General features: G+C 34.0%; 1 protein-coding gene across 2 annotated transcripts in view; it reads left to right on the top strand.

The window, feature by feature from the left end:
- Positions 1 to 21,484, top strand: part of TH1 (negative elongation factor complex member TH1) — a 66,012-nt gene that overhangs the window by 29,017 nt on the left and 15,511 nt on the right. For both annotated transcript variants that reach the window (XM_083122374.1, XM_083122363.1), the window contains exons 8-12: positions 10,272 to 10,402; positions 13,544 to 13,731; positions 18,181 to 18,430; positions 19,712 to 19,922; positions 20,727 to 20,867. In XM_083122374.1, the coding sequence (XP_082978500.1) occupies positions 10,272 to 10,402; positions 13,544 to 13,731; positions 18,181 to 18,430; positions 19,712 to 19,922; positions 20,727 to 20,867 (921 nt within the window). The remainder of the gene's footprint in view (positions 1 to 10,271; positions 10,403 to 13,543; positions 13,732 to 18,180; positions 18,431 to 19,711; positions 19,923 to 20,726; positions 20,868 to 21,484) is intronic.

The following is a 21,484-nucleotide window of genomic DNA, read 5'->3' as shown; positions in this document are numbered from 1 at the left end:
AAGATAGAACTTCTATGGGTCTATATATTAGTGAAATAACTGAGCAATATGCAGTTCACTATTACCTATATTTCCATTTTGTCACAAACATTACCACTTAATAACTATTGATTCTCATTGCTATAGCAACGTTAGAATTCCAAATGTCTCGTTTATACAATGTATAGCACAATAAATAACATAAAACATAAGTAATGTTGTACAAAGTAGTTATTATACATTTTTTCTAACTGTTAATATAAAGTGATTTGTATAATATGAAATTAATAATTTCAATAAACATATAATTGTATTGTGCAGATCCACAGAACCGTCACAACATTCCCCTCCTCCAGGAAAATAAAAACTACAAAACACCAAGGAGGAGTTTTCATTTACAAATCATTCAGATGTTTATGAACATAAGTCAAACAAAGTTATAAATGCACAATATTATCTGACATTCGACAACAACGTGTACATAAACAGATTTGTGCCTAACAGTAATAACAAATCAGAACATAATACAACGTTAATTGTACAAGATAATAAACAAAGTTTTTCTTTCCCAGTATCTACTCTCATAAATTTAATTCTTAGACAAGAGTTGATTCCTCATTCTTTTTGAACAGTTAAGGGGGTTCTAAAGCCATGCTAAATCATAGACCCAAATTTCTAAGGGTAACCGTACAACTAATATAGATTCGGTAAGGAAGAAATTTTCTGATATAAAAGATTGTTTTATTCACTAGAACATGTGAACCTTATAATTTTGTTACGATTGAAGGGATTTAAGTAAATAACAGAAACTATAAGGTCTCCGTCATGTTCAAACTGCTGCGTACAGATGGCGCTGAAGTGGTAGTTTTGTTAATACCCGTGCATTTTCTTTCTTTTATGACTAGTATGGAAGATTTCGTGGTGAAACAAAGATCACATGTTCTTCCCGCAAGCATCTTAAATACTATGTGAAAAAATGAAAACATTTCGTACCTTCAGAGAATAGTGCTTATCATTAAAACTTTTGAAGTGGCGTTTCGTCGCAATATACTCCGTGGTGCACATTTAGCATACACTGTTGCCAATATTTCATTCCGTGTTGTCTAACGATATGATCAATGCAAGTTCTTAAAAGAGTGTAAATCAAACCAAGCTACCAGAGGATATCGAATTCCGTACAGATACGAGAACAAGGGAACAAATATTCCACGGAGGATGTTATAAAGCTGAACAAGTTCGAAGGTAAGTCTTAATATTTAATTGCTTGTTGCTTATTATTATCCATCAAAGGCAAAATGTTTGAAATATAGGCAAAATGTATAATTTATTTACATGTTGAAGAAATATCTTCTGATGTAATATCGGTGAGAATATCGCTTGACACTGCATGACTTTTTTATCTACCAAACGAAGTTCATAATTCTTTGCAAATGTAAAATCAGAATAGAATGTTATATATACGTTAGGCATAATCCTAATAACTACCGTTTTGAGATCATTACTATAGCATAAAATATACGTAGCTTAATATAGATTATATCTGATATCATTAAATCAATATTGCATAAAATGCTCTATTTTCATTCCTGTAAGTTAATTTCCAAACCTACGAAACTCGTGTTATTTACATGTACAACATCGGAATGTTTATTACAAATCAGTAGCTTGTTTGAATGTTTTTTACTTTGCCCTTGTACATGGTTGAAACGAGTACTTGTTGGCCTATTTTCTACAAGAGTTTTTCTCTTTTTATTTTTGAAGCAGCTCGCAAATATTCATATGTATTAAGTAGGTCAGGATAAGTTAGGTTTGATTCGAATAGATGTAATGTGAGATCCCTGAATGTTGCAAGTTTCGGACACAGTTCTGTTATCTTCCTTTACAGAAACACGTCAGAAAACCGGTTTTGTAAACTGTATGAAGCTCTTCTGTTTTCTTGTCCTTTTATAAATTAGGACGGCTCATAATAAGAGTGCGTTTCGTCCAATAAATTGATGCTGTATATATTTAAAGTGTAAAAGTACACCCTAACAGTTATGAGACTAAAATCTTACCGTCTATCGAACACAAGTCTGTATGTTTACTGAGAATTTCAAAATGATTACCGGTATAGATAAATGTTCCCATACTTGCAAGTACAAGGGCAATAATTTAATTGGGAATGACACAGAGCTTCATAGAAATCATAATTTGTCCTGATTATGCTACGTATATTTGGTTCAATATCAGATTGGATTTCAGTAACCGTTTGTACTAAATACGAGTTTACTTCAAATACCAGTGAGTTTGAAGCTTGACTAGTTTTTCTCTCAGACCTATGACTGATTGATTTTGCATGGATGCCTATTATTAACATTCCATGCAGATAAAAGTTTTTTTAAGCTTTTTTGCTTCTTGGCTGGTCTACTATAATAATTCAAATAAAAATATAGTAGGAACTGAATTTCCATTTCATAATGTATTTCTGTTATTTTACCTCCAACTTCTGCTCCTTGGAACAATGATGATGAATAATGATTTGATAAAATGGATGATTTGAACAAAGATAATGATTAAATACATACATTAAACCAGGATTCGAGCCTGGAGGAACTTCACCCCATATAGCGTTGCAATCATCACTCTACTATGAAAACATTTCTAACAATTATTTTGCCAATTTCTGTTTTAGACTCATCATATTTAACATTCATTATAAAGTTAGATCATTGAAGTGAGCTCATATCGTGAACCAAACTGCCCTTTAATAACAGGACGATATCGTTAAGCATTATAGTGCCAATTGGATCTATTATTTTCAAATCCATTTACTCAACATCTGTAAGTTCCATTATTAACTCAACTTGTCTAAGGTTGTAACAATGTAATATCAATATTTTTAAACATGTTTTGTAAGTTCATAGTCTCATATACGATATTAAAACTATTTTTATTTGTTCCTTTTGCAGATGAGCATTTGAGAAACTAATCGAAGTGTCTTCTACCAATAGTAAAGAGCATTATTGAAATTTGTACAAAAGGACAATAGGTTTGATCGACAATGGCAGTTGCGTACCATGGCAGTTGGTGTATAAGCTTCTACGGAATATACTGTAAATCAACAAACTGGACTGTTTGAACTTTACATGGAAGAGTACATACATTTTTGCTTGCTAGCTTAGACACTTGATTGAATGGTGATGATTTACTAGAAATCAAGAGTCCAAAATATGCTCAAGAAATTATGTTTCAAGCCTTAATAATATCTGATAGCAAGTGGTCATCAATTGTAAATTGTATATTAGGGGAATCAGGAGGAAAAAAACAGTGCCAGGGGTGTGACTTTCTTGTCTTGTCTGTCCAGCATTGGTACGCATTCATTGATATTCTTGCAAGTTTAAATTTTTAGAGGTATTTTCAAAAATCCTAAGGAAATAAATTTCTTCCTGAATACGATGATGATTTGCAAAAAGCATATCTCTCAGAGAGTGGCGGCAATTAGGGGGAGGGGCAGATGGACCCAACTTTTACCCCAATACTATACAAAACCTCATCTTCCAATGGAAATTAAAGTGTCCCTTCCCTCTCCCAGTTTTGGAACCCAATCGCCAACACTGCTCTCAGAGAACGTAAATATGATTTTATATATCCCGAAAATGTAGTTTTAATAGTCCCTGTAAACAATTATTTTGTAAGCTATTGCACTTCTATTCTAATGGTATTTATTACTGTATTGTATCTTCCCTCGAAATACGTTTTTTAAATCTTCTTTATACACAGAAAGGCTAATTGGGACTGGACCTACAGTTTAAAGTGGGATCCAAACCACTATATCCAGTCACCGGCAATAAAAATGGACACCTATATTCTGAAATATCTGCATCCTTGCAATGTGTGTTGCCTAACTCAAATGCAGTGACAGAACTTGCCATTGAAAATTTGCTATTACAATTCACTCATCGCCGTAGATTTAAACAACACACAAGACGCACTGCAGAGAAGGGAGACTTTCAGGATCTAGTTGTCCCATTTTTATTTGACGATCACTGTACACTCACCGTCTATCGAACCTGGGACTAGTGTATTGCAAGGCGATTACGTTACCACTTTGCCAAGGTGGAGGCTCAACTTCCCTCGCAATTCATACTAATATGTTCCTGAACTCGATGATATATCAGCAGTGTTTAAATAGTTACTCCTTAAAAGTAACTCCGAGTTAATCACTTGAGAAAGTAATTCGCATATAATTACTGTTATTACTGTTCTTGAGAAAGTACTTGACATAGTTATTATTACAGTTACTTTGCTCTAGATTTGTTTCATCTCGTAAGATGTTGTTCGGATCATGAGTTGCAAGCGCGATGTCCTTTTCACCACCGATGACCACTAAATGCTAAGCATTAAGTTTCATGAAATTATAACTTATTTCTTACATTTCATGTACAAACATTGACGCAATAAAATTCACAGTAAACTTCTGTTACAAAGCAATGACGATTGACATTTCATTTCATTTTGTTGAGCAAACCAAATCTTTTTTAGAATTTTTGTTGAACTATAAAATTACTGTCCATGAGGATTGTTGGAGATTATGTATGTAGTCTTATATGGTAAGTGTTCTAATACAAATAAACTTGGGATACATCCTAGCTCTTGACGAAAAAAATACAAAATTGTCCTCATGGTCTCGAGATTTTAATAATCATGAATTGATTGATTGATTGATTTGCTTTATTTTACTTCACTTTTTGTGTGTCACTTTTGGCTAGTTTACGATGATGGAGATGAGTGGATATGATGAAATTGATGAATGGACACTCACGAACATCCATGCCCAGGCCAGTATTCGAACCCGGGACCCCTGGCGTCGTAACGCGATGTGCTAACCACTCCGCCACGGGGGACGGCTTTATCGTCAATTTACCCATTCTTTGAGGAGAACATTTGGTTCAAGTTAATATTTCTTTCCATGCAGTAAAGTAATTGTACAACTTACTAGTTAGGTGGAAAAATAACTGAGTTACAATTACTGTTACTTGAAAATGTTACTGATACTTCCAAAGATTCTACATCAGCTGCAGAACTGAAAACCAGAATAGACCAAATCCGTAAAGAACTATGAAACAGGACATTGTGTGGTGACATGACATGCAAATAAATTAGATGCGCTACAAAACTGTATTTAATATTGAACTATTATAAAAATAACAAATATGTCTTCTATTGTGTATCCAGGATTCTTCTGACATTTTTCTTTCAAAATCGCGATATTAAAACTCAGTAAAAATAAGGGTGCAGAATTACATGTTTATTCACTTGAAGGATAAAAAATTGAGGATCGTTACAGAGCTCTAATATTTATAAATATTTACAAGATGTTAACTGAAATTCTGCTAACGTCACCGATAAAAGATATAAATATGTTCAAGTACTGTCATATAAAGTGAATTCTACAGTCAATGCAGCATTCGCTTCAAATGTAATTGCAAAATGTTTTCAATTATTTCAATTACTCTTCTTACTTTATGCATTTCTTGTTTGAATTAACTACAGCTGTCTTTGTATGTTCTCTTCTGCTTTCGAAATATTAAAAGAAATACATAATACATTACAAGGGATTTTATATTACTATTACGACTATTACTATCTTGCATTGCTGATAAATTGTATTATTTTTTTTTCAATAAGAACATACAACTAAAATCTCATGATAAACAATTACGTTGCTCCACATCTACTTAGATTTTTCAATAAAATCTGCTAACCAACGTGACGTCATATCTTATCAAGGAGTACCCTAATCGACCAACCTGTATGTATCTACCTTGATTACGCGGAGATCTGGCAACATGGCCCTCTGTTGCCATGGCAAACGGTGCTGCCATCTGTTATTGAAAAATTACCACAAAAGTGCCTTTAGTACGGCCTTAAACAACACTCGAAGAATTGAAAAGTTCAACTTGTCATAATATTGCTGGTTCATTGTGTAAAGAATTGCTTTATTGTCCTTAATTTCCTTGACAAGGAATGGTTCAATATACAAATTGAATAGAATAAAGTGCATTGAAAAGACATTATCAATTGTACTATCTTCTAAGTGAGAAGTTATATTATTCTCATCTGCTCGTTGAGCTTTTAACCAAATAGAGGAAGTATCATCTTGTGAATCTTCCAAGATTAGTTGATTGATATACAATTTATCATCAAGTGTGGAATAACTCGTACAAGGCGGAAATCTGCTCAACGTATCAGCAATACGATTCAAAACTCCTGGGACATGATATAACGTGAAATCAAAACACTGCAGTTTGAGAGATTGTTCTACAAACTGCAATAACTTAAGTTGATCCACTGCAATCAATTTGGCATTCGGAATAATAAATTTTATGCTGCACCATAATTCATAACCTGACCAAATTACACCCACTTCCACTGTCGATGACACATGGTATGGTAATACCACAAACTGTTCCTGTGATCAGAGGTTGATCAGTAATAGGAGTATAGGTATGCCAGTATCATTTAAAGTCCAAGTAGGTTCCTCTTCGTACCAATCTAGTTGGAATATATTGAAAGCGGATAACAATGATCAACTTCAGACAAAATGGAATTACCTAGTACAGTATACTGACAAGTTGTGCCTATATTATCAATATGATATGCTTTAGACGGACTCTGCTTTACATTAGTGCGATCAAACTGGTCCATGTTCACCCGTGACGTTCGTTTAATATTTCTTCAGGAGCAGAAGAAATAAACTGTTTACAAGAAGTTTCTCTTGGATCGAAAGATGGAGCATTTTCATTTAATTGATTATTTGACACTGTAGTTGCATTGCAATTGTTTCCCATTAACAACTGAGACGACGAATATCCGCAATTGGCACATACATGGCATGTTCAACATGAGTGGAAATTATCGTCAAAGAACTGAGAGTTAGGATGCAGTGTAAATTGCTGTTGTTGTTGCTGCTTTCTGGCATTGAAACTGTTGCCCATAAATCTACCATTATTGTTGAAGTACCGACAGCTTTGTGGACTTATATTTTGCCGGAAATTTTGAGTTCCTGTACCATTACATCTATAACGGTTATATGGTATATTAGTTAGGTTAGGTTTCCCAAAATTATTATTTCTATTAAATATCATCATCTTCTGGCTGAAGTTTGATCGTTGGTTTTCAGCAACAGATGGAAAATCTGTACGTGGAATCTTAATTCTTTTATTTTCATTGCTAAAAGAAACAAAATGAACACTATTATTAGGTCTTACAACATAACGTCTTGAACATTCATTTTCATTAGATTGATCACCATTCACAAACGATGAATGTTTAGCAACACCTTGAACTCTAAGTTTTGCCCTTGCACTATTATTGTCGGTAAAACTTTTAGAATTATTCCCACCATGTCGGAATTGTTTTTCATTTACATTATCATGAACATTAAGACACTTGTTCGATCTTGAATTCACTAAATCCAACCTCTTTAGTAACGCAATTACATCATCCATTTTATCCAATCTAGCAGCTAATATAGTTTGTGCAATAGATGTGGGCAACTGATTGATTAAAATATCAATAGCTTCTGCATCATTCAGACGATCAACTAAATTATAGTATGCTGAATGCGTTCGAATAGCAAAAACTTCCATACTACTCGTCGACTTAGGATCATATTTACGGCTTCTAAGTTCAGACAATTGAGCCTGAGTTAATGAATAAGACGTGTAGTGATTCAGAAATTCGTCAACAAACTGTTTGTACGATGTGAACGAATCGACATGAGTATTACACCAACCTTCTGCAGGGCCTTGGAAACAATTGGTGATACATTCAAGCCTTTGCATGCCAGGAACTTCCAGTAAGTCTAAGTATGACGTTAAAGTTTTAATAAACTTGCGTGGGCTTGATTTTTCAGGATCTCCACAATATTTGGAAAGCACGGTAAGTTCATTCAATCTTACCAATCGTCGAGGTTCTTGAGTAAGCGAACGCAGACAATTATCAGGATAATCACATGGATGATTCTGCGGGTTTGCTGACTTTTGGTTTACTTGCCTCTTTCTTTCCTGCCCAGAACCATCAGAATATAAAGAACAGGTTGATTGACATAACTTGTTAGTATTACTAGCTCTCATGCGATTATTTCCAGAACGTTTGTGACTTTATGAAGGAATGCGATTGTGTTCGTCATCAGAAACATTACACGCTGAAGAATCAGATGATTTAAGAGATGTTAGGTTTTGTGTAGGAATACCAGGTTGACAGTTACCATTCACATGAGAGCTATAAACATGTACAGGATTACTTGATTCAACGTTAGTCGAAATATTAGATGTTAATTTATTAATTTTTTCCTCACAAGCCTCCATGCCCTTTGTTATTTCGTCCTTGTTCACGACGACTTCAAGTCTTTGAACTTGCCAAGACAACCCTGAAACATTGCTCTGACATTCTGTAATTTGATCATTCAATCCAGCAAGTTTAGTAGAATTCTCTGTACAAGTAGTGTTGACTTCCTCGATTTTCTCTGTTAGTCCTTGCACTTCCCTTTCCATTTCCTGATGTAATAAACGTGTTGCTAATTTGCAGGATTCTGCAACTTCAGCTAAATCCTTCTGTAACGATGCACTCAATTCGTGGAAGTCAAGGTTGAGTAGTTGCTGTGAATTTTGAATTTCCTGTTGAGATTCACTTAGTTTTGTAAATTCTAGCTCTTGGGTTTCCCTGATTTTTGTAAACTCAAGCTGTTGAGACTTGAGTTTCCCTCATTTTTGTAAACTCAAGCTGTTGGGACTCTTGAGTTTCTCTCATTTTTGTAAACTCAAGCTGTTGGGATTCTTGAGTTTCCATAATTTTTGTAAATTCCACCTGTTGTGACTCCCTGATTTTCCTTAACTGCAAGCAGATCAAAAAATTTGAAAAAGAACATTACTTTGCCCCATTGACATCTCGGCCAGCACAGAAGGACGAATGCTAATTTCTTGAACATTTTCCTGACTTCGTTTTCATTGCAAGAAAGCTTCAATACTGATGGATCACAATCTTTACAGAAATAATTTTCATTTAACTGATATAACTCCCAATGCTTATTGGACAAGCCCAAACATTGTAGATGATACCAATGGCCACAATTTTCACAATCTACCAACCTTGCTGGTAACTTTCCACAATACTGGACCACCAATTATACTGTGACGATCACTGGTCAATCATTTGCACAATTACAATTCGTTCTTAAATATTTCGAACTAAAAAGCGAAGGTGAAGATTCAACTTCTATGGGTCTATATATTAGTGAAATAACTGAACAATATGCAGTTCACTATTACCTATATTTCCATTGTGTCACAAACATTACCACATAATAACTATTGATTCTCATTGCTATAGCAACGTTAGAATTCCAAATATCTTGTTTATACAGCATATATCACAATAAATAACATAAAAAAAAATTAACGTTGTTCAAAGTAGTTATTATACATTTTTCTAACTGTTGATGTAAAGTGATTTGTATAATATGAAATAAATTATTTCAATAAACATATAATTATATTGTGCGGATCCACAGGACCGTCACACGTGTTTCCTTTTTCAGGCTGGATTACAATGCAAGTCGAGGAAGAGTTTGGACTGCTCCCTGGAATGGGGGAGGGGGATGAAGATGAAGTTGGTTGAAGCAAAGAAAACGTGACTTTTTAACGATATATTTTACACAGCTGAATCAGAAAAAAATTTACAAACAAATCAGAACAAAAAAACAACACGCATCGTGTGCATAACAGGTTGTATAACTACTGGGATAAATGGTGTTATCTTCTCCTATGAATTTTGTGTCCGTTTGAGCTCCGTTTAAGCTGAAAATTGGTGCAAATTCCAATAACGACCCCTTCGAAATAACGACCCTTTTCTCGGGAACTGTGAAAGGTCGTTGTATCGAGAGTTGACTGTAATTGGTAGGGAATAAAAAACATGTTTTTTTTTTAAGGAAGCATTTTACAATATCATATAAACTGTAAATTACAGTATACTGCACTATTAAATTTAAGTTCGGAATCCAAAGTTTCCTTGTCTGTCTTAACTATGTATAGAGTCTTGAGCCACATATATAATCTTTGGTGTGTATTACAATGATAGCTTCGAAACTACAGGACTAACAGATTGGAAAGACAAGAATTATTTGGTCAGCTGTTAAGAAGGAAGAAAATAGACCATCCAAAATAGTAGTAAATTAAAAAAATAATTACATATGTTTGTGTGTGATGTTTGTTTGTCAGAAAATAATTTGCACTGTAATTTTCCTTCAACAGAAAATGGTGTGCCATGGTCAACACACATATGTATATAGTCAGGTTTTGCTTCAAGTACTATCTCAAGAACAGAAAGGTGGCTCTATAATGAAGAGATTGTCACAGGAAATAACAAAATGTGCACAGAAGGGGTAAGTACGTATTAGTGTCAAGCATACTGATCTAATGTTTAATCGTAATTAATTTATTGTAACTTTTTTGAGCATATCTACTTTTACTCTTCATGCAAATTTTTCAATAAAATATACAATTGGATTATTACATTATATTAGTATATTACATAATGTATATAAACACACATACAATCACACACTAACACACACACACACATATAATACACCAAGAAGTTGGCATCAATTTTTATCAATGCTCTATGGGATTGGTCTTTAGAATTACGTCATGTGTCATGTCTTTTTAAATTAGATGGTGTAAACCATCTTCTGCATGGTATGTAAATAATATACAGTAAAACTTCTCAATAACGGACTGGCCTAAGGGAAAAAAATAAATGTCCGTTATTAAGAAGTGTCTGCTATTCAGAAAATAGTGTAGGATGTTACACAATAGGATAATCATATTACAGTACGTACTTTACGAACATATATTTTTTTTCCTACATTCAAGGAACAAAATACTGTACTGCATATGCTGAATTTAAATTTACTAAAGTATCCCTACATACATTACAAATTTCAAAAAAGAAAATACAGTACACATAGTGTAATTCTTCATTAAATTACTGCATTCAAAATGCTCTTTCATTTTCAATAGGCTCTAACTATTTCTGGCCAGACCCAGATTGTCCAAAATAATCATATATATTTTTCTGTATCTTAAAGTTCTTTACAATTGTCTTTTCATAGACGTTGATGACTGCAACTTTTTTCCTTTAAAGTAAGTCGTTTGCGTTTCTGTAACATTGTAGCAGAAGTGACACACACTTCTCAAGATAACCACAAAAAATACTGTCTACTGTCTGCACTTTTAAAAAGAAATACGTTCGGTGTAACATGAAGCAATGCACGCTAGTTCGAAATACTGGCCATTGTGTCGAATTCCAGGAATTGGAACAGTTTTCTTTCAGGCTGTCCGTTATTAAGAAGTTTTATTTGTGTCGGGATATAGTTTTCAGTGTTCACGTCTGTTATTAACTCTTTCGCTGTGGAATTCTCTGGCACACAATATCCCTTGGCTGCGTAATTAAATTTGAAAGAAAATATTTTTTTTATAAACAAATAATTTTCACAATTACGTTGCGTTATATATGAGAGAGAACATACAAAATTCATTCCTTGCACTGGAAAACCATTCTGTAGTCCCTGGTGGTATGATATTTTGAAAAATTTTGAAATTTTGAAAAAAAATATTTTAGAAAGAATAATTTCAAAAAATTACATTGCAAAATATGTTATAGAGAAATTACAAAAGTCATTCCTTGCAATGGCAAACCATTCTGTAGTCCCTGATGGTATGGTATTTCTCAAAACACGGGATGACGCAGAGTGGTGGAGCGGCGTGGAAATTCGTAAGTAGTATCAAGATACTGGGTGGTGAAAACTTCAGTTTGTTCTGCTGTGTGTTCAAATACTGAGCGGGGGAAATATTTGATAAAACAAGAAAATGGTGTGCTAAATACTGTACTGTTACCAAGTAACTTAGCACTTGCCTGTGTCGAACTTCCCGCACCTAGATCAATGCTGCTTTGCACTCTGCTATATGATGTTACGGACGGCGGTACAAATTCTTCATCAGACACTACACAATCACTGTCATCACTTGAAGTCTCATAAAAACTGTCGCTATTATCGTCACAACTTAATTCACCTTCTGATTCAACAGTTGAGTAACATCATTATCAGACAAGTGTTGACGACTTGACGAAGCCATGTTGTTTACTTTCGAACATGCATTTGAAACTGACATGTCAGAGCACTCAACGCTCGTATTCTAAACGGAGGCGTAATTAGCAACATCATACGGATATAAACATAACTACAAGTTCAAATAGTTCCAAATAGTATCAACAGATGTCTGAAGGCTACTAAAAGCGACGTACTGCGGAAATGCGACACCCGCAGCGAGTGGAAGTATGAACTCGCAATAATGCAACTTCCGCGGAGCAAGGTACCTGGTGTGCTGTGCATAAATGCGATGAGCGCAGCGAAAGAGTTAATAGACCTCGGATTTTAGGTTTTTAACCGATTTTTCCTTTATAGGTTTGTAAGAAATAATAAGTTATGTCAGCGTTTCATTAAAAAATGCAACAACTGATGAACTTTTATAGTGTCTGAAAAAAACCTATATTGCTTGTTGGAACCTATTTTAGGTTTATACACCTAAATCAAGCCTATTGTTAGGTTTTTATATATTTTTAAAGGTTTTACAGGATTTTTATGTTACACAGGGGCATTTGCTTTGGTCACGAAAAAATTCAATGACAAACGTGTTTGAAACACATTCTCTGTTGATTTCCCTTCCTCCAAGTCGATGGTGATTTTTCAAAGCTCTAAAAAAATCTAAATGTCTGGTGCCACTGTCACCTGTACAATCCAAAGTGGTCTGATCTTGCTCACTTTCGCATCAATTGTGGCATTCACGCCTTGCAAACTAACATTTCAGCACTGAAGTTTTCACCACTGACTAAGTTTTGTTGAAAGATTATTTTCAGCATATAAGATTGTCCTCACAGACAAAATTGCGGAGTTTCACTGTGGGTAACATGAAACCAAATTTTTGCCTAACTATACAATGAAGAGTGAATTTTAATAGCAAATTTCCAATTGTAAGTTCTGCCATCACCGTATGGTTAGGCAACACACACAACATTATGCAAGAAAGTGCATATTTCAGGATATAGGTGTTCCATTTTCATTGCAGCTGACTATACCTAATAAGCATTTTTTAGGAAGTTTTTGAAGTTTTTCTGAACCTACTTCAAGATTTTTTGAGCCTAACTTAAGATTTTTAGGGACCTATTTTAGGCTTTTTAGAACCTATTTTATGTTTTTTTTAACCTATTTTAGGATTTTAGAGCCTATTTTAGGAACCTAAAAGTCAGAGGTTTAGTTATTAAGAATGTCCGTTATTGAGAAGTAATATTGCCATTAAACCCCATGTATTTCTGCCGGGGGATTTAAAAATGTCCGTAATTTAGAGGTGTCCGCTATTCAGAGGTGTCTGTTATGAAAAGTTTTACTGTATATAATTTTATTACAGTGTACTTTTGGAAACAAAATGTTTTGAATAATTTTGTGTTCTTTAACTACTTTCAGTCGCCACGATGTCACTCCCATCACAATGGCCCTGAATGGCGCTGCAGGATACCCGCAGGCATGTCAAGCTTTATCTTCAATGTTGTCAAGGAACGCGTTAAATCCTGCTGATATTACCGTTTTGTTTAGGAACTACTCGGCAGCTGATCCTCCTCCAATAGATCTTATTAGAACTCCTCAGTTTTTGGGTAAGGCTTGTAAACATTGGAGTATTTAATATTTCGAATACAAATTAGTAATGCCAAAATAATTGTGCTGACCTGAATCTCTGTCGCATAACCAGTGTAAATCAATTATGATTGTTCTATGACCAAATATAGGTTGACCACAAAATTATTTTCTTGTAAGTAACTAATGAGGGTCAAAAAGTGCAAGACACTACTAGGTATTTTGTTACAGAACCAAAATTTATAGGTCAGGGGCTAAAAATCATATTTCTTATGTATTTATTGCATTTCAAAATCAATAAATAGTTTTTCACAAATTCAGTACCCAATTAAGCAGAAATACATTGCTGTGGTGTATTGTTATCATGTGGTTTCAGAATTCCTGTCAGGGTAAACAAACCTACTTGATGCTATGAGAGATGCTACTAAATTGTACTAAATTGGTCACGTATAAAGGAAACTGGCTTTAGAAAAATTTTAATATTTGTATTACGAACAAATTTATGTATTTATTTTCAGTATGGCCAATCAAGCTACACACCAGTCAGTTTGAGGATGCCCAACTTGCCTCTCTCCATGGACAGGTCACCCAATATAATTCTCTCATCACCAAAATCTGGTTTACACTACATTTCTTCTTCCCCATTGTCAACAATCATCCTCACTCGTATCTACCATCGACATCTTTTTCAACAAAACTAGAGTAGTTTTATTCCTTCTACTACACAACTGCATATGTATATTGTCATACATTACGTGTTCAATCTTCAATTTGTTATAAACTTTTTCCAGATTTTTAATTTCTCCCCACGTGTTACGTTTTTACACCTTGAACCCAATGAAAACATTAAATGACAAAAATTTTGTTCCACTCTATGCCACAGTTTTGCATTAAAATATTCATTACTTCACATAAGATAATTATTTTATCACAAAATTCATTTCTACCCATAATGCTGTCACTAAAATAATTAATATTATGCATTTTGTTTAAGTTCCAGAATATTTATACCCCACAAAAGTAAAGTAAAAACTGTGTTTTTATGCTTGTAAGGACAATAGACTACAAGAGAAATGATTCCACAGAAGTCTTGCATGAACTCTCTCAGATTCCAAGACGACCCCACAAAAGTATCAATAGGTATCGATGATTAAATTTGAAGTAGTACTTTTCAGTACTGTTACCACAGGTATAGAGGTTGATATTGGGGTCATTCCATGTCAAATCATCCAGAATTTTGCGAAAATGTCACCCACCATCTCCGATTTTGATGAAATTCGGTATACTTATAGAACTTTTAATGCTGATTACAAAAATGACATTTTTTTTAGATTGGTCAAGGGGTTCAGAAGTTACGCCCTTTTTAAAATCTCCGTGTATGCCACTTGCGACTCTACTTTGAATGACACGCATTAGGTTATAAATGATGGTATCTTCCCTAAGGTTTGCCGTAGAAACTTCAAGTTTATTTTCTTTTGTTCAAAGTAGTGTAAGCTTTCATTTAGATAAGATTTCAGATCAGTGTATTAATAAGCATGTATTTTATGCATAGTTTCATGTATTTTTTTAGAAAAATAAATGCCGAACGTCAAGAGCAAATTTCTTGCAATGCCCCCCCCCCTTCAATTTCCCCCTAATTTTATATGTAGGTAGCTCAGAATGTGTACTAATGCCTGATGGAAAAATTGGGATGGGCGGTTCAGAGTCAGGGTGATAAAAAAATCATTTGCATAAAATGACATTAAAAGTAAATGTTATTAAACATGCTTATGTATTTAGCACAAAGCCTCAAGTACAATAGGTTTTAAGGTATAATATTCAAAATTTCTGTTCACTATGTGTGAAGGTAAGCATAGGCGGGGGCAAAGGGAAGCATTTTCCCCCTCCAAAATTCATAGATTAATTAAAATTTACAAATAATAATTGCAGTGGAACCCCGATTTCAAGTTCCTTGAGTTTACATTGTCCTGCATTTTACATTCAATCTTGGTGGTCCCAACATAGCAAATTGCTAAGAAATAGCGATTGCAAAGTACTACACAACAGAACCAGGAAGATTAAGTGTGCACTATTTTGAACTTAGGCTACAGGTTTTTTACAGTGTTACTTTTTACTAGTAACAGAGTTACAGTTACTCATTTAAAAACTAACTCAGTTACAGTTACTGGTACTTTGAAAGTAATTGTGAGTTACTTTAAAATTACTGTGAAAGTAACTTACAGTTAATTATCATTGATTTGTGTAACAATTACACAAAATCAATGATCATGAAGACTTGCGTGTTTTACTTATGTTTCTAGTACATAATATGTCTTATATTTACATTACTACTGCAAATAAATGATGGAACACAGAGTCAGCTTTGCTTGAACATTTTTAATTAAGAAATCATTAGCATGCTAACCACGGTATTTTGAATATGGTGTCATTGATTTCACTTGCACCCATTTCTTTCTTCTCCATTCCGGGTCTCCCCTTCGCCTGGTAATCAAGGGGTCCCGGGTTCGATACCTGGTGGAGGCACAAGTGGTTCGGATTCCACTTTAAACTGTAGGTCCAGTGCCGATTAGCCTTACTGTGCATAAAGTGGACTTAAAACAACAAATCAGTCAATCAATTTCTTCTCCATTCCAAGTTCAACAAGATCCAAAGATCCATTCCTTTGAGAATGACTTTTTCCTAGCTTGAGAACCACATTCCAAATGAACGCAGCAGTCCACCAAAACAATGAAGTTTTCACATACAATTAGAAATGAGTTGAAGTAAAGTGTGGATGTTCTAAAGTTAGCATGCAACAAAGCATATCTTCCTTGCCAGGCTAGCAATTCCAAGAAAATCCTTTTACGTAATCCAGAGAAGGTACATATATTTTTTTTTTGTTAGGAGCAAAATTGTCAAACTTAGCTCTTCCCCTACTGCAAAAAGTAACTCTGTTATTTATTTTTAAAAGTCGCTAGTTACAGTTAGAATTCCTAAACAAAAAGTAACTGTTACTTGTAACCAGTTACTTCGAAACACTAGTTGTTTAACAGTCGATGCAAAAATAATAAGTGCTGATGAAATAAGTTTTGTATAAGTGTGTGGTTGACTGTTGTGAAGAAGTTTCTTTCTGAATTCCAACTCTAAACAGTTATGTAGTAGCTTGTGTGTGCGACTCAAACTTGTTTGTTAGATTGCTTTAAAAGTCCATGGGAAAATTGGAAATGCAGCAATTAAATTCTTGCATCTACTGGGTCCATCAACTTCCTACTACTGGCCACAAAGTATCTGTGTCCAGTGGACATTAACAACACATATGGAAAAACATATGTACTTAATGATAAGTCAAATACTTTAGTGTGTTCGAAATGGTCAAAATATTCTTCAAAATTGTGAACGGCACAATTGATAGTACATGAAATTTTGGCAATGCATAGAGTACAATAGTGTAAGGATTTTTACTATCTTCATGGGAGTAACTTGAGTTGAAAGAATCACAAAGTCTTCCATCCCATAAAAATAGTGTCCCAGATTATTTTCTAAATACATTTGAAAAATCACAATTATTACTCTTTATTTGTTTGTTCTTCAAGTGTCAGGAGGTTCGCAATATATATTTAACTGGTAAGTTTTAATTAATCTATAAATTTTGGAGGGGACAAATGTTTCCCTTTGCCCCCGCCTATGCTTACCTTCACACATAGTGAACAGAAATTTTGAATATTATACCTTAAAACCTATTGTACTTGAGGCTTTGTCCTAAATACATAAGCATGTTTAATAACATTTACTTTTAATGTCATTTTATGCAAATGCTTTTTTATCACCCTGTCTCTGAACCACCCATCCCAATTTTTCCATCAGGCATTACTACACATTCTGAGCTACCTACATATAAAATTAGGGGGAAATTGAAGGGGGGGGGGCATTGCAAGAAATTTGCTCTTGACGTTCGGCATTTATTTTTCTAAAAAAATACATGAAACTATGCATAAAATACATGCTTATTAATACACTGATCTGAAATCTTATCTAAATGAAAGCTTACACTACTTTGAACAAAAGAAAATAAACTTGAAGTTTCTACGGCAAACCTTAGGGAAGATACCATCATTTATAACCTAATGTGTGTCATTCAAAGTAGAGTCGCAAGTGGCATACACGGATATTTTAAAAAGAGCGTAACTTCTGAACCCCTTGACCAATCTAAAAAAAATTGTCATTTTTGTAATCAGCATTAAAAGTTCTATAAGTATACCGAATTTCATCAAAATCGGGGATGATGGGTGACATGGCCTGGTTGAATTGACGTGGAATGACCCATTGATATGTTGGTATCGTCGTCAGCTCAGCATTAGATATTTGCAAATTTCACTCGCCATTGTGGATACCTCTAGTGTTTATAGTGTTGTGTATTATAAGATGGAATTAAATTAAAATCTTGAAGTATTGTTATAATGATTTACTATTTTTCTTGTATTGCATTTCAGAAATACTCGTCGATTCCTTGTTCAGACCTGGAGTGAAGTTAAATCCTGAACACAAACCAAAATATATTTATTTACTTGCCTATGCAGCAAGTGTATGTGAAACTTCCAAAAAGGGCCAGAGGAAATTGTTAAACAAGGACGAACTTAAGGCAACTGTACAGGCTGTTGAGAAAGTGCATAATATATGCAATACTATTAAAGGGTCCACAGAGTTGATTGCAGAACTGGCTACATTGTATCAATGTATAAGGTAAGTTACATTCATTACAAAATGTTTTGTTTTTTCCCAGTTTCCAATTCTGACCTGGGCAAGGGTGTTCTTTGCAAGTGTCCCTTCATCAATTTAATCTAATCATCACTCATCCTCATTGTCGTGATCAACCAAAAGGTACGATCATTAACAGGAAAATACAAATACAGAAATGCAGGATGTTCTAGAATTTTTTCAAACGTAGCTGTAGTGATATCAGATCAAAAAACTCTACTGATGATGTAAAAGAGAGAAGGTGCATTGTTGTAGTAGTTCTATACTGATAAGTCATTGTCACAAGAAAGTGGACATATTGGCATCCTGTTTTACATTTAACAAAATGAACACAGACTTAAAAAAGGGGGACTGTCCCTTACTGGTTACCTTACATTGTAAGTAAATTCTCTGATATGTAAGCTTTCATTTGATACATCTCTTACTTTGAGGAATTATCAATGTATTTTAATCAATCGTTTTAAAAATATGAACGTTTTAAATTAATGCTTCTCAATGCCTCGCACGATGCCAGTTATCAATATTCCATGCGAAGAACTCTCAGACTCGTGTCTCAACATCAATAAGTTATGAAAGCTTCCGCCATGGAGGAAGCATAGCACTGACTGGAACAAATGTTAGATGGGAAGTGCAAGGACTGGGGAGTAAGAGTTTGATTACCTCCAGCTTCCAAGTTTCAACTGGATTCAATATGCTGTGTGAATTGGTATTTTCCAATGTTTCGACAATCGAAATAGATATTATAAATCTCCATTGCAACGTTCATTTATCTCTTTAATAAATGTGTGTTTCGAGGTGACTGCAGTGCAACAGAAGTTGAATATTTAGACATTTACTTTTTTAGAAAGTAGGGCATTAAGATTATCCATAAAAATTACAACAAAATTGCAGAATTTTGCTCTAAATTATAAGATATTTATCGATATATTGGATTGGTAAAATAATCGGTAATTTTCCCGATAAACCGATACACCGATATGCATATATTAGCCGATACCGATAGAGTACCGATTAATCGGTCCCATCCCTACTAAGAAGTAATCTCTCCATATACCCCCATGTATTTCAGCCAGAGAATTAAGAAGTGTTCGTTATTTAGAGGTGTCCATTATTCAAAGGACTTTAGGAGAGATTTATATTTTGAAGATTCAAGATTTTTGCTTGAACATAAAGTTTTTTCTAATAAAATGCAGCATTATTTATTAGAAACCTCATTTTATGCTAACTTGCTTTGATGATCTAATTTTATATTTGTTACCATTCTAGGTTCCCTGTAGTTTCTGTAGGAGTTATTCGGTGGGTAGAATGTACAGTCACAGAACCAAGCTACTTTAAGCTTTGCACGGAACACACACCAATTCATCTTGCTCTTCTGGATGAAGTTGTTACTTGCCATCCTCTCCTTCATCCAAAAGTTCTGCAGCTCTTCATACAACTGTTTGAATCCAAACAGGATGAACTTGAAATTCTGGTTCAGGTATAATTATAATGTGTTTTTATTTTCTCATTGTGTCTATCTATTACCTATGTCAGTGTTTGATAGTAAGCAATTGTACTACATTTCTTTCTGTTTCAGCTTCCTTTTGTTCCATTTAGGTGCTATTTTATTTCTGCTACTTAAACTTAATACTTTTTTCTTATTTTTTTTTTTTTTTTGTTTTAACAGTTGAAATACCAAGAAAAAAGAGGGGGGAATCATTGACTGACCCTAGATCAGATTTTGTTCACATCTTAGTTATTTCATGAAATAATTTTTTTCATGATTTCTAACATTTTTTGTGGAAGGTTCATATAACTATTGGCAATACAGAACATATTAGCCTGCAATGTTAATTGAACATTATTCATTGTCTAGTACTAGTGATTTAACGTGTACTTATCCTAACACTACGTTTCGAGAGAGCACTTCCTCTCTTGTCTTCAGATGAATTTTTTTTTGCCCGTGGTGCGAAATGAACCTACCACAGACCTGTGATTTTTACTACAAATACGTTGCTCTAATAAACTACTCCATTCTCAACATTGATTCATGTACAGTCACAGACACTGCCGTGTTGTAATGAATACATTAACTTTCAATGGAATCGTTACAACCCAGCAGTGTCCGTGACTGTACATTAACAGTGATAGTTTCAGAATATTGTGTAAACCAATAAAAAATCATACAGGATTTGTATAGTTGTCTGAAACTCGATACACCAATATTTTGGCAAAATTACTTATTTCAAGAAATGAATTTATTTTACAATGATGAATATTACATGTATATCATCTCTTTCAGCTTGAGATGAGGAAGATGCTTTTAGATCGAATGGTGAATTTGCTTAGCCGTGGGTGTGTAGTTCCTGTTGTAAAATATATTAAACAGTGTTGGCAGAAAGGAGATACAGACATCTCACTGATCCGTTACTTTGTGACAGAGGTAATGTGCCTATCTTTTGTTTTACATTACAGTAAAAAAAACACCTTTGAATATAAACTTGAAATTAATTGTTTCCTTGTTCTTCTTTTCATTCTATAAAATAAATAGAACAGCTGAATTAAAAGATTTCCACAAAATACACGTGCAAAGGGTGACCAGACATACACATTCAAAAAAGAGAGCATGGCGAAAAAGGAAGACAAAGTCATAAAGAACAGGACATGCGAAAAATGGCAACACATTTGCCATTACTCATAATTTAATCAATGTAAGAGAATCTTACCAACATTTTGCTCACAGATACTTTTCAGCTGCTCTTTCAATAACTTCCTCTTACCTTTAAGAAAAGAAAGCAATCTCCTAATCTGTTATTTAACAAATGACAAAGAATATCTACAATTGGAAGCACAGAATTTTACTACTTTCTGATTCTTCGATATTAGAATGAAATATGCCCACAAGTAAATGCAAATGTAACAAGTAAGATTTGCTTAAATTATTCCCAAAAAATAATTAAAATTTTTGGTAGTTTAGATTGGATCATGAAATATGATTTTAATGCCACAAACATTTCTAACACTCTTTCAACAGCAGGAGAAAGTGACAGCCACCTTACA

This window comes from Lepisma saccharinum, chromosome 1 (assembly GCF_977018435.1).
Source record: "Lepisma saccharinum chromosome 1, izLepSacc3.1, whole genome shotgun sequence".
In the NCBI taxonomy this organism is placed as follows: domain Eukaryota; kingdom Metazoa; phylum Arthropoda; class Insecta; order Zygentoma; family Lepismatidae; genus Lepisma; species Lepisma saccharinum.
This window is presented reverse-complemented; position numbering and strand designations above follow the sequence as displayed.